This window comes from Hoplias malabaricus, chromosome X1 (genome assembly GCF_029633855.1).
Source record: "Hoplias malabaricus isolate fHopMal1 chromosome X1, fHopMal1.hap1, whole genome shotgun sequence".
Lineage (NCBI taxonomy): Eukaryota > Metazoa > Chordata > Actinopteri > Characiformes > Erythrinidae > Hoplias > Hoplias malabaricus.
In genome coordinates this window covers 12171372-12183823 of record NC_089818.1, presented here as the reverse complement: position 1 = coordinate 12183823, position 12452 = coordinate 12171372, and the positions used below count along the sequence as shown (strand labels likewise).

The following is a 12452-nucleotide window of genomic DNA, read 5'->3' as shown; positions in this document are numbered from 1 at the left end:
ATCTTTGCCGATGAAGCAGGCTTCATCGTAACAAAGGAGAAGGAGAGGCTGAAACATGATTGGACAGCGGGCCATTGTTGAAGTCCCTGGTCAACGAGGTGGCAATGTCACAATCTGTGCTGCTTTCAACAACCATGGTGTTCTACATCACCATGTTACACTGGGGCCATATAACACCCAGCACTTTCTAAGATTCCTTGCCACTCTAAGATATATTTTATTTGAGCAGCAGGGTCAAGAACAGCAGAGTCAAAAGCTAAATGAGAATCCCATTCCCACTTATGTCAGTTGCCACTGCAAAAGTTGCAGTTTATGTACTTTAGAAAGTTTAGGAATTATTCTCCTCTTGTAGATGGAAATTATGATATACAAAATACAAAAATTTGGGACACTAAACAAATTGTGAATCAAAACTGAATGCAATAATGTGGAGATGGCGAATGTCAATATTTTATTCGTAATAGAACATAGATGACAGATCAAAAGTTTAATCTGAGTAAATGTAACATTTTAAAGGAAAAATATGTTGATTCAAAATTTCACAGTGTCAACAAATCCCTAAAAAGTTGTTACAAGTTGCCATATTTGGCTGGAAAAAGGAAACTGAGCATATAACGAACAGCTGGAAGACCAATTAACATTAATTAGGTCAATTGACAACATGATTGGGTATAAAAAGAGCTTCTCAGAGTGTCAGTGTCTCTCTAAAGCCAAGATGGTAAGAGGATCACCAATTCCACCATTGTTGCGCAGAAAGATAGTGCAGCAATACCAGACTTTTAAGTTATCATCATCAACCATGCATAACATCATCAAAGGATTCAGAGAATCTGGAACAATTGCTGTGTGTAAGGGTCAAGGCCGTAAAACTCTACTGGATGCTCGTGATCTCCGGGCCCTTAAACGTCACTGCACTTCAAACAGGAATGCCACTGTCAAGGAAATAAGAGAATGGGCTCAGGAATACTTCCAGAAAGCATTGTCAGAACACAATCCACCGTGCCATCCGCCGTTGCCAGCTGAAACTCTACAGTGTAAAGAGGAAGCCATTTCTTAGCAAGCACCACAAGCTCAGACGTTTGCACTGGGCCAGGGGTCTTTTAAAATGGAGTGTGGCAAAATGGAAGCCTGCTCTGTGGTCAGATGAGTCACGATTTGAAGTTCTTTATGGAACACTGGGACACCATGTCATCCGGACCAGAGAGGACAAGGATAACCCAAGTTGTTATCAATGCTCCGTTCAGAAGCCTGCATCACTGATGGTATGGGATTGCATGACTGCTTGTGGCATGGGCAGCTTGCATGTCTGGAAAGGCACCATTAATGCAGAGAACTGTGTTCAGGTTCTAGAACAACATATGCTCCCATCTAGACGTCATCTCTTTCAGGGAAGACCCTGCATTTTTCAACAAGATAATGCCAGACCACATTCTGCAGCAATCACAACATCATGGCTATGTAGGAGAAGGATCCGGGTACTGAAATGGCCAGCCTGCAGTCCAGATCTTTCACCTATAGAGAACATTAGGCGCATCATAAAGAGGAAGGTGCGACAAAGAAGGCCCAAGACGATTGAACAGTTAGAGGCCTGTATTAGACATGAATGGGAGAGCATTCCTATCTCTAAACTTGAGAAACTGGTCTCCTCTGTCCCCAGACTGTTGAGTGTTGTAAGAAGAAGGGGGGGGGTGCCACACAGTGGTAAAAAATGGCCTTGTCCCAACTTTTTTGGGATTTGTTGACACTGAAATTTTGAATCAACATATATTTTCCTTTAAAATGTTACATTTACTAAGATTAAACTTTTGATCTGTCATCTATCTATTACGAATAAAATATTGACATTTGTGAGTGTATGAGTGAATGTGTGTGTGTCTGGCGCCCCTTCCAGGGTGTATTCCTGCCTTGCGCCCAATGATTCCAGGTAGGCTCTGGACACACTGCGACCCTGAACTGGATAAGCGCTTACAGATAATGAATGAATATTGACATTTGCCATCTCCACATCATTGCATTCAGTTTTTATTCACAATTTGTTTAGTGTCCCATTTTGGAATCCAGTTTGTATGTGGTAATCATGTCAGGGCTGGATATGGCACAAAAGAGGCTTCTTCTCCATTGCCTCAGGATGGAAAATATTGTTTGTGATGTCAACAAAGTGCTCTGGCCCGAGCCAGCCCAAAGAAAAGAGGAAGCACGTTGATCACTTGTTTGGTCCTTTTTGTCCCTTTATATATACGTATTATATACTGTAGTATTGCATTGTAGGCTGTGTACTGTACAATGAACAAATTGTATGACCCTGAACATTGTACTTTCCATTTGTTTACAGTACTCCTCACTAGATTTTGCCTTATTGCAGGTTCATATCAACAAAGAACAAGAATTGTAGTTGAGCTACTATGATATAACATGTTTTCGTTCATCAAAAGCCAATGACAGAAAAATATGAAATTTGTTTTGAGATTAAAAATGTTCTTCTCCCTGAGAACGGTATGTTTTGAACAATGCGTTTTCTATTTTTTGGTATATTGTTTACAGACTGCTTGATAGTATATATCATTTTGATGGCTTTGTTAATGATTTGTCAGAGGTTTTGTAAATGCTGCTTGAAGATGAGGTTTTGTGTTTAATGTTCTAAGAAAATGGAGCAAGGTTTCAGAAATTGTGTTTGAGATATTGAGAAAAACTGTAAACACACAGGGTACTTTAAGGAACCAAATGTCTTCTATGGCATACCTCAAAGAACCGTTTATAGCACCTTTATTTTTAAGAGTGTAGCAAAAATGCTGTCAGATGGTGGCCGGAATTGGGCAGGTGGGACTGACCAGTTTGAAAAGTTTGAAGAAGTCCACATTGGCGTACAGCTTGTCCTCAATGTCCTGCAGCTTCTGTGGACTCAGAGCACACATAGCACTCCGGACGTTATACTGCCCCCTATGGCTCGGGAAGATTATAAACCTCTCCAACAGAACCTGACTGCAGGAGATCTCCTTAAGAGAGAGGTCAGGAACCCCGAATGCAAACTAGAACAGAGAGAGAGAGAGAGAGAGAGAGAGAGAGAGAGAGAGGAAAAGAGAGAACAGAGAGGACAGGTAAAGGACAAGTAAAATGTAGGTAAATTCTAGGTAAAATGAGTAATACCTGTTCCACTCGGACTAGTGCTTTAGTGAGTTGATGGACCACGAATTCAGAGAGTCCAACATCACGCAGCAAAAATGAGGTCAGAGTCTCATCATCTTTCAGTATATCCTCCACCTTCAGACCACGCCCTGAGAGAGAGAATTAAACTGAACTGAATTAATATGAACAGAACTTAACTGGACCTAGATCATTTTTATTTCTCCAGAAGCTCCTACGCCTGGCCTCAGGACTCGAGAACACAAAAGGAAGATAATGTAATTCTTTGCTGTAAGAACCGTGAGTGTTCCAGTGTGGACAGCACTGTCAGGAAACAGAGTTCTTGTGTTCTGCAGCGGCACCACCATGTGCACAGGCTTCTGCAGCAGGTCAGGCTCCTCAAGATGTGAACAAACTGGACCAGAAACTGATGTGGATGACATACCTGAAACTCGACCCGGGTCTTTCCTCAGAGTATCCATAAAGCTGCTAAGACTGGATGCCTCCTGCCACAACCGACTCAGCTGCTGGAACTCTGGGTCCTTTAACAGGAGCTCCTGAGAGTCTGCATAGAACCGGGCCAGACTGGGGAACCAGGACAGGAACACAAACTCAGCAAAAGAAGACATCTCAGACTGGCCTTTATACTAGATTTTGGAACAAAACTGTGAGGATCAACTGTCGGTGGCTGGTGTTGGTGATTAGTTCTGGACCACACTCACCACTACAGCTCATTCCAGAAGAACTCCCTCACTCCAGAGAACACAGTTCCAGAGATTTACAGTGCTCTGGTGGACTCCTGGCATTGGGTATGGTGACCTTAGGCTGCAGTCTCATAGTGAGGGATGTGAGGTGCTTTGGTTCTGGCACTGTGTGGAATGTTACTCACATGGAGTTGTTGTAGTTGGAGATGATTCCCGGAGCCTCGGCCGGAGTGGTATAACGGAAGCATGGGTTGTTGGCGTTGCAGAAAATTCCCTGAATCCACGGCAGAATTCCTGCAGAGGGCAAGGCCTTGTTTGGAAAATGACCTGAAGGTAAAAATGGGTCTCAGTTTAATTTCAGAGCTGAGTTGATGCAGATGGTGGTGAGTAAAGCAGAAAGTCTCACATTCGTGTTGTCGGTAGAGAGGGTTCGCTCTTCTCAGCCAAACCAGACCAGTGAACAGCAACACGGGCCACAACACCTCCACCACTAGCCGCACCTGCCAATGGGCCGGGACATAGAACAAAAGCATCTGTAAAGCAGAGGACTTCAAATATGGACTTGGGTCCAGGTTCCAGGCCAGGATTTTACAATGTTCAGCCGGTATGGCTACACTTGGTCAGTCAGGTGCATTAACATCTGTAGCTATTGTGTCATACACGCCGACCATTTTAAAATTTCTGCATGAAACCTGAATCCAAGGCCCTGATTTAAACAGACCTAAAGAAAGGTCCTGACCAAGGCCAGGAAGACTGTGACTGTCAGGGAAGGGAAGTGTTTTCATTCTCTGAAGGCAAACACAAGCCATTCAGGCATAAACTCGACAATAAATCTAGAGCCCCATTCACACCCGCACAGCAGGGTAGATGAATGTGTGAATACACAGACGCAATATTTATTCCAGACTTTATCCCACTAGCACATAGTAAAAGCTCGAGTTAAAAACAAGACGCAACACGTGAGAACGGAGCCGATAATGTCCCAGAGTTTTGCCTGTACTTGCTGCACAGGCTCCAGGTGCGAGAACATGTCTCACACAGAAAATCTCCCACTGTGCGATGCCTGTGAAAGGATAACTCCGGGACAGATCTGATACGCCAGAGATTCACTGAAGTGTCTCCGGAGTTCATTTGTTCATATGTAACCATAACAGATCAAAGAAAAGGTTTCCAATGGTGTCTCTGAATAATTCTGTATTTTGTAAATATAAACACATTAAATCAAAACGAGAGTTTAATAATCTTTGTGTACAAAAAAAAAAACTGGACAGTACCTTCTGTCTCTTGCGGATTGACCAGTTTTTCCAGAGCAGGAGACGGACCTGTTCGGCTGAATTCATCTCCCAGATTTAACCCCCTCAGGAGTCAACAAGGAGTAAACAACCTAAAATAAACATAGCACACAAAAGTTTAACCCCATAATGGGGCATTTAATAAAGCAGGATTTCTCATTTAGCCTGATAAGTTAAGCCACTCACAAATGTCCCTCAAGTCTGTTGTTATTGGGATTATTTTATCTGGTTAAATTGGTTAAATCTGGCTTTGTGGAACAGCACCTGGGGCTCAGGTGTGTTTAAATTAAAACAAACAAACAGGGTGGCACGATGGCGCAGTGGGTAGTGTCACAGTCACACAGCTCCAGGGGCCTGGAGGTTGTGGGTTCAAGTCCCCCTCCGGTTGACTGTGAGGAGTTTGGGGTGTTCTCCCCATGTCCGGTTTCATCTGGGCACTCCGTTTCTTCCCACAGTCCAAAAACATATATTGGTAGGTGGATTGACAACTCAAAAGTGTCCATAGGTGTGAGTGTATGTGTGAGTTTGTGTCACCCTGTGAAGGACTGTTGCCCCCTCCAGGATGTGTTCCCGCCTTGCACCCAATGATTCCAGGTAGGCTCCGAACCCACCGTGACCCTGAACTGGATAAGTGGTTTCAGACAATGATTAAATGAATGAAATAAACAAACACACAATTTAACCCTTTAACCCCAGTAATAGGCTAGAGGTAAACAACCTAAAATAGACAAATAAACCCATGACAATTTAACCCCTTACGTTAAGTTGGTAAACAACTTAAACAAATGAACACACAAACCTGAATCATGCACCAACCATGCCAGTCTAAAATAAATTCAACACGCACTGCCCCCAACATTAAGCACCACACAAACACACACACTGCAGACACATAAGCACAGCTCCAGGATCTGTTTCACCTGCTTCTCCAACAGTATTCACCTTCCTCTCATCATTCACCACTTCACACCAAAAAAAAAATGCAGCCACTCATGAAAATCTTTTTTACCATTATGGTTATTATTTTATTTTTTGACTTAATAACAATATTAAATTAGTGATTTTTAAAGGAGCTCCTGTTACTCTGCATTATTTCAGCATAGCATAAAAACAGCATTTACTCTGATCCCCTGAAGAATTGTACAATAAATCTATGAAGAATAATGGTAAATAAAGCAGTTTAGTGGAATTAGGTCAGCAGTTGTTCAGCAGTTCACAGAAGGAGGGTTAAATGTTCTTTATTAGAGCTGAAAATGTGATTATTACAGCATTATAAACAGAACTCTGTTATGCTCTAACAAAGCTCCTAATCAACAAACAAATAAACCGGAAATAGATAATAATTACAGTTTAACTGAATAAACAACATGTCCCTCATGCACCCTTCCTTTATACACTCATACTGAATGAAACTCTGATTAACTCTCCTACTAAAGGCACTGTGAGAGAGACAGGAGACAAGTGAGAGAGACAGATAAGACAGGTGAGTTCGTACCTCAGTTTAGAGACAGACTCTGGTATGTTCACAGGTGGAAAAGCTGCGGGTGCGAGTCCATGTCCCTGGGGAAAAAGCTGGAGCGCTGCACTGAGCCATGTGAGAGATAATCTAAGCTAATCCAAGCTTCAATCTGCTCTCCCTGCCTCACACACACACGCACACAGGAACCACACACTTATATCCCAGTAGACACACAGAATGATTCTAGAACAACAAAGAGACATTCAGGTTCTACTCTCTCTGTCTCTCCTTATACCTGAGCTGAAGGAAGCTGAGTCAGGGCAGATTTGTGATGTCACAGCTGATTAAAGCTGATGAATCTTACCCCCCCCCCCCCCCCCACACACACACACACAAACACTAGCTGGGCCCTGTGTATAAACTCATTAAAGAGCCCATTGTTTTATTTATTTTCTCTTTAGGAAACAAATCCGTAGCTCATTTTCTCTCCTCTCATACTCACAACCAACACTGCACCTTTAAGATTCAGATATGTAAATGAGCTCTGCTCTGATTGGCTTAAAAGTTAGAAGCTGAAGCCTAGAAGAATTGGATGGGGTTAAACTGCTGTGAGAAGGTATGTTAAGAAAATATGCACACAAATTGCAAACAGTCCGCTTAGAAATATAACTAGCTTCTTTTTAAATTTTTAGGTGGTGAGGTATATTTATCAGAAGGCCTCGTAAGGCAGTATTAAGAAATGTTCACTGTGTTTTTCATGTTCAGCCATATGTTCTGTGTCTGTGCTCCACAGAAGAGGAATGTTTAGGATAAGCTGGCAGTGAGGGCAGGAGGCCATAAATTTTACCCCTCCCTTAACATGCATTGTAAATTATCTTTTATGTTTACTTTATTTGGAAAGGAGAGAAACATATAGAGCGAGGTCCTAGCCAGGAGGAGAGAGAGATTTTAGAGATGGGAGAGAGACTCTGACTCCTCTCACGGGATCCTTAAGAACCCGTAAGACACTGTTTTGGTAAATAAAGATGTATTTACACTTTTAACCGTGTCTGCGGAGATTCTTTTCCATCACCATCACGTCTTCACAACACAGCAAAAGTTAACAACAGTGGAATTTTGAGAAGGAATCTACATACACAGACCTAACAAACAAACCAAACAATTTGAATGAAAAGAATCCAGATCATTTTGAGAACAGGTTATACACTTTTAATTTGGAAATCCTCTGTATTTTCAGGTGCAATTCAGGCACAAATGAGTTTAAATGAAAATGTAAAATCAGTGTTTCTCAGCACCTGTGTTCTGCAGAAGGAGGTTCTGCAGACGTCCCAGTGAGGCCACTGTACATGATGGGAGACTCAGATGGTTCTTGTTGAGAGTGAGGAACCGATGCATACTAATTATTTGAAGGGGATAGGGAACAACATCTGGGAGTACTGACTGTTCCGGGTCTGTTTTTTGGAACACTGAAGCACATCTTGGGCGGATGACAAAGATGTCCAGCGAGAACAGGAGGATGTGAGGACACACAGAAACACCGAGGATCTGTCCAAGACAGCAACAAGGATGTTGGGAAAACAGAGTGACTGCAGTGTGCCATGGGGGTCACACACACATCAAGAATACACTTTGCACACCAATTCGAGAGGAATAAATACAATGATTACACTCTGTACACACACAAACACAGACACACACCCAACATTTACCCCACATGACCAGCTGTAATCAATACACAACATCAAAAACACAAACACTCATTGTCTTGGGGGTCCGGTGGTGTTCCTGGGTCATCCTCAGAGACAACCCCCTTGGACCCTGAGGAACTCCTGGAACCTGAAAGGTGGGAACAGCTGATGAAGGAATTCTCCAAGGAACACGAGGTATGATTTGTGTTTGTTGCTCCTGGGATTCACCCTGGTGTGATTAATGGTTACAGCACTTTATTGAAATTAAAGGGGAAAGGGGTGGTATACTACCCTCTGCCAAATGTTAGAGTGCATATATTAGATGTTAGAGTATATATATGTTAACATAATTGTACGAACTGCATACCTTGGAGTGCTTTCTACCGCTGCTACTCTCACAAGTACTCTGGTGTACTGCCGAAGGTGTGTAGCTTTAATCCCCGCTGCTAATTTGTTATACACGCCAGCCAAATGCGGCTATCTACGCAGATACGCCGCTAAACACGCTGTCGGAGTGTTGCTGTTATCTCTGTTGTACTCAGACCTGATCCATTCATTCTGTATTGTTTTGTGATCTGTTTGCTCTGTTTATGTGTTTCATTCCCTCCCCATAGGTCGTGAATAGCTCGTTTACTACTGGCTCCTAAACGTTAGCTCACCACTGTCTTCGACCCAGAGAGGAGGCGTGGCTATGGCAGCCTTGTGACTGGTCAGGGTAACAGTGATATAAGCATTACCCACTTTTAGGACTGCTCATTCCACATCAAGAGGAGAGCAGTACTGGTCATTTTTGAGTAGAGGTTTATCATATTTCTGGTTTGTGTTTTTTTTTTATTTAAACTTTACTGAACTTTTCACATAACACCCAACTTTTAGAATTATACACAAAAACACAAAATTTCAAAATGGGTTCCCAGGGGCTTTAAGGGCAAGACCTTCAGGTTGGAGTTTCCCCTCGGCTGGTGTTCCCTGTCTTTCAAGCTTCAGAGTTTCAAAAGTTCCTCAAGGTCTGAGGGTGGTAGAGCAGAAAGACCAGCAAATCCTGTGAAACACACTTTTAAGAGTCATCAATATCAAATGTTTTTGGACGTATACCTGGTCTCTGACTGTAGCTTTAGGGTCTGTTCAACTGACCAACTGACCATCAAAGATCAGCTTCTGGAAAACTGACTGTATCTGACCTTTAAAAGAGCGCTGCTTCACCTAGTCAGGAGTTTTGAACAATGACGCTAGACACCACATCATTTCCAACATTAACCTTTAGTCTGTGGTAAACTTAAAGTATAAACTCATCTGAGACATAAAGGAATAAAAATACCTGGCTTATAAATCCTTAAAAATGATTAAAAAAACATCCAATCACGATGATGTAAGGTGAAATTGCCTAATAAATTTATGAAACTCAGTCAGTAAAGCAGGAAAAACTGTTAATTAAACATTAGACCATTTTCTTCAAATAAAGCTTAAAGATTAGAATCAATGACTGATAAATTAATGCACAGAAATTATAAACAATTCTCCTCTAAACCATGTTGTTGGTGTTATTTGAGAGGAGTATTAAACTCTAGTTTGTTCAGTCAACAGCACTACAGAGTTTGTCTCATTAAAGAACAAATCCACCAAATTCCACAGAATACCCTGCATGAGGTCTTGTTTCCCGAATGTTTTTTTTTTTTTTTTTGTAGAACACTGTTTCAACACTAACACAAGCTTTTAATGTCGCTTTAATCAGACAAATATCTATTTATTATTTCACATGTTCTGTGACTGTTCCTGGTTCGGTCCGGTACCAGTGCATTTACTGAAGAACCAATAACAGATGCTACCAGACTCTCCAAAGAAAGAGACCAAGCACTAACTTCCCCTAAATAATGTATATTTTAAATACAAAATCAGTTTGGTAAATCTGCATTTACATCATAACTTCTCAATGATTTCTAAAAAGAACAAGTCTTACAGAATCCTCTGGGTGAGCTTTAGACACAGAGAGGTTCAGTGTGTCCGTGAGGGTCAGCAGTGCAGATGAATGGATTACAGCATGAACCTCGAGTGTATGACTGTAAGGTAGATTATTTCCATTCTGTCAGGTGCCCCTTGCTGTCCTATAAGTACTGGTTTCACTGTTGGTTATGTGCGTATGTGGTGGAGTAATACTAGAAGAGCATTTGTCAAGAGTGACATTACCGTGCAATATTCGCACTCTTACAATGTCCCTCAGCTAATTACAATGCAGAGGCAGGAGTTAATGGGTAAATATGTAACAAAAACATTCAATTTTTTAATACAGGCTATTGTTAATTTTTTTCTTGACTTTCCATCAATCCAGCAGAAATCTAATTTGAGGGTCATACAATTTAATCTGAGTCATTAATTTCTCATTTTTGCTTGACCTGATGTCATTGACCACACTGATCTGTATAGATCATCAAAGACCAACAAACAAAAACAACAATAACCACAACAAACGTGTACAGTTTGTGCAAAAACAGCATGTAAAGTTCAGCTACAAGTAAAAAGTAGCTAATTGGACGGCAGGTCATTTATGCATAATATATTAGCTGTTCCTGTTTAAATACTTTATCACTGACACATTTTGTGTGGTCATGTTTAAGGCTGTGTAAGGTTATATTTGTGTTGAGATTTTGATCCTCCAGGAATGGGGCCTGGTCTGAGAGGAAAACCTGTGTGCAGCAAAACCTCATATCTCCAAAATTCTAAAGCGGACAGGAGATGAAAGACCTCTGAGTTAGTGGACTGAGACTTTTTCTTTAAAATGTGAACAGAATGGAAAGAGCAGGTGGTTCTTTTGTTTACAACATCACCAAAAAAAATCCACATAGAAGCTTTGTCCCAGCAGCGACTTAATGCAATTATTCATTCATTCATTCATTCATTGTCTGTAACCACTTATCCAGTTCAGTGTCACGCTGGATCTGGAGCCGACCCAGAATCACTGGACAGAGCACCAGTCCCTCACAGGACATCACACAATCACACGTTCACTTATACAATCACAGCTGTGGGCATTTTTACATAGCCAATACACATCTGTACTTCTATACGAAGTGCGCCTCCCTGTGTTTGTTGGGGATAATGTGGCGGCTGCTGCTGCGTTTTTGATGTACTGGCCTGGCATCGGGGGAGCTGAGATCATCCGGAATGGAGGACGGAGAGAGCGGAGGAGAGAGAGACGAGACACTGACCAAGTCTGAGCCGCTTTCCGACTGAGAGTCCTCTGCTTTATGCAGCGATGATGATGACGTAACTGTTGTATAAGTGGGTGTAGCTATAGTTGAAGCTGTCAACGTGGAAACCGTCAACGTGGCCACGGGGGCTCCCATCGTCATGGAAACCATTGTGACAACCTTAGGCGTGGTTAGAGACGAGGTCACACTGGCAGTTCGCAGTTCAGGTTTAGAAAGGGCCGTTGTTATATTAACAGATGCCAAAGATGGAGAAGATGCTGTGACGGACCTCAGTTCTGCATCCGATGACCTTGTGACCACAGTCGTCGTGGTAACAGATGCTGAGAAAGAGTATGGAGGGCTCTTCTCTGCTCGTGAGGTGGAGGGAGGTTTATAAAAAGTTCCAGGAGGTGGCTGAAGGGTTCTCGGTGCTCGGAAAGAGATTGGCCCTTCTCCTGTTTGACTGTTGTCCTTCCATGAAGCTCGGAAAGGTCGAATAGTGGTCGAGCTGAACACTGAAGCAGGTTCGCTTCCGGCGGACACTTTGCCTTTATCTGTCGCTGCAGCTGGGGGCAGGTTGGCCATGATCATTGCTGTGCGAGGTGTGACATCATAGTGTCTGTACTGTTTGTCCCAAGTGCGCCGTAGAGTATGTGTGTGTATGAATGGACTCTTATAACGGCCATCTGATTTCTCCGATTTCTCTGTTTTCTCAGACTTCTCTTTCTCTGTATTATCTGATTTCTCCAACTTTTCAGTTTTCTCCATTCTCTCAGGTTCTGTTTGCTCCTGGATGGCAGCTGGATTGTTTTCCTGCTCTATTGAGTTGTGTCTGTTCCTCTCGCTGAGCAGTCGATCGACAGGCATGCTGATTGGCCGAGAGACAAGACGAGAGCGGTGTGGGCGGAGCTGAACGTTCGGGCGTCCAAAAACCAGGGTTGATCTCTGAGTCTCCGCTACATAGTTCACTCCTTCCGTACATTCTCCTGCTACAGAGAGAGAGA

The 12452-nt window shown here is 42.5% G+C and overlaps 2 protein-coding genes across 5 annotated transcripts in view; both read right to left on the bottom strand.

Moving 5' to 3' along the window:
- LOC136676101 (retinal-specific phospholipid-transporting ATPase ABCA4-like) overlaps nt 1-5164 on the bottom strand; it is an 87300-nt gene extending 82136 nt beyond the window's left edge. Inside the window, exons 1-6 of the mRNA XM_066652959.1 lie at nt 5099-5164; nt 4231-4324; nt 4010-4151; nt 3566-3705; nt 3145-3272; nt 2829-3026 (exon numbers count right to left, since the gene is read on the bottom strand). Of these exons, the coding sequence (XP_066509056.1) occupies nt 2829-3026; nt 3145-3272; nt 3566-3705; nt 4010-4151; nt 4231-4324; nt 5099-5164 (768 nt within the window). The remainder of the gene's footprint in view (nt 1-2828; nt 3027-3144; nt 3273-3565; nt 3706-4009; nt 4152-4230; nt 4325-5098) is intronic.
- A 2544-nt stretch (nt 5165-7708) lies between these two features.
- Nucleotides 7709-12452, bottom strand: part of LOC136675406 (rho GTPase-activating protein 29-like) — a 50906-nt gene continuing 46162 nt past the window's right edge. For 2 of the 4 annotated variants that reach the window (XM_066651935.1, XM_066651936.1), the window contains one exon: nt 7710-12437. In XM_066651935.1, the coding sequence (XP_066508032.1) occupies nt 11320-12437 (1118 nt within the window). In that variant the 3' untranslated portion in view covers nt 7710-11319. Of the gene's footprint in view, nt 12438-12452 lie in introns of all 4 variants that reach the window. The other 2 variants (XM_066651938.1, XM_066651939.1) reach the window with 2 other exon arrangements.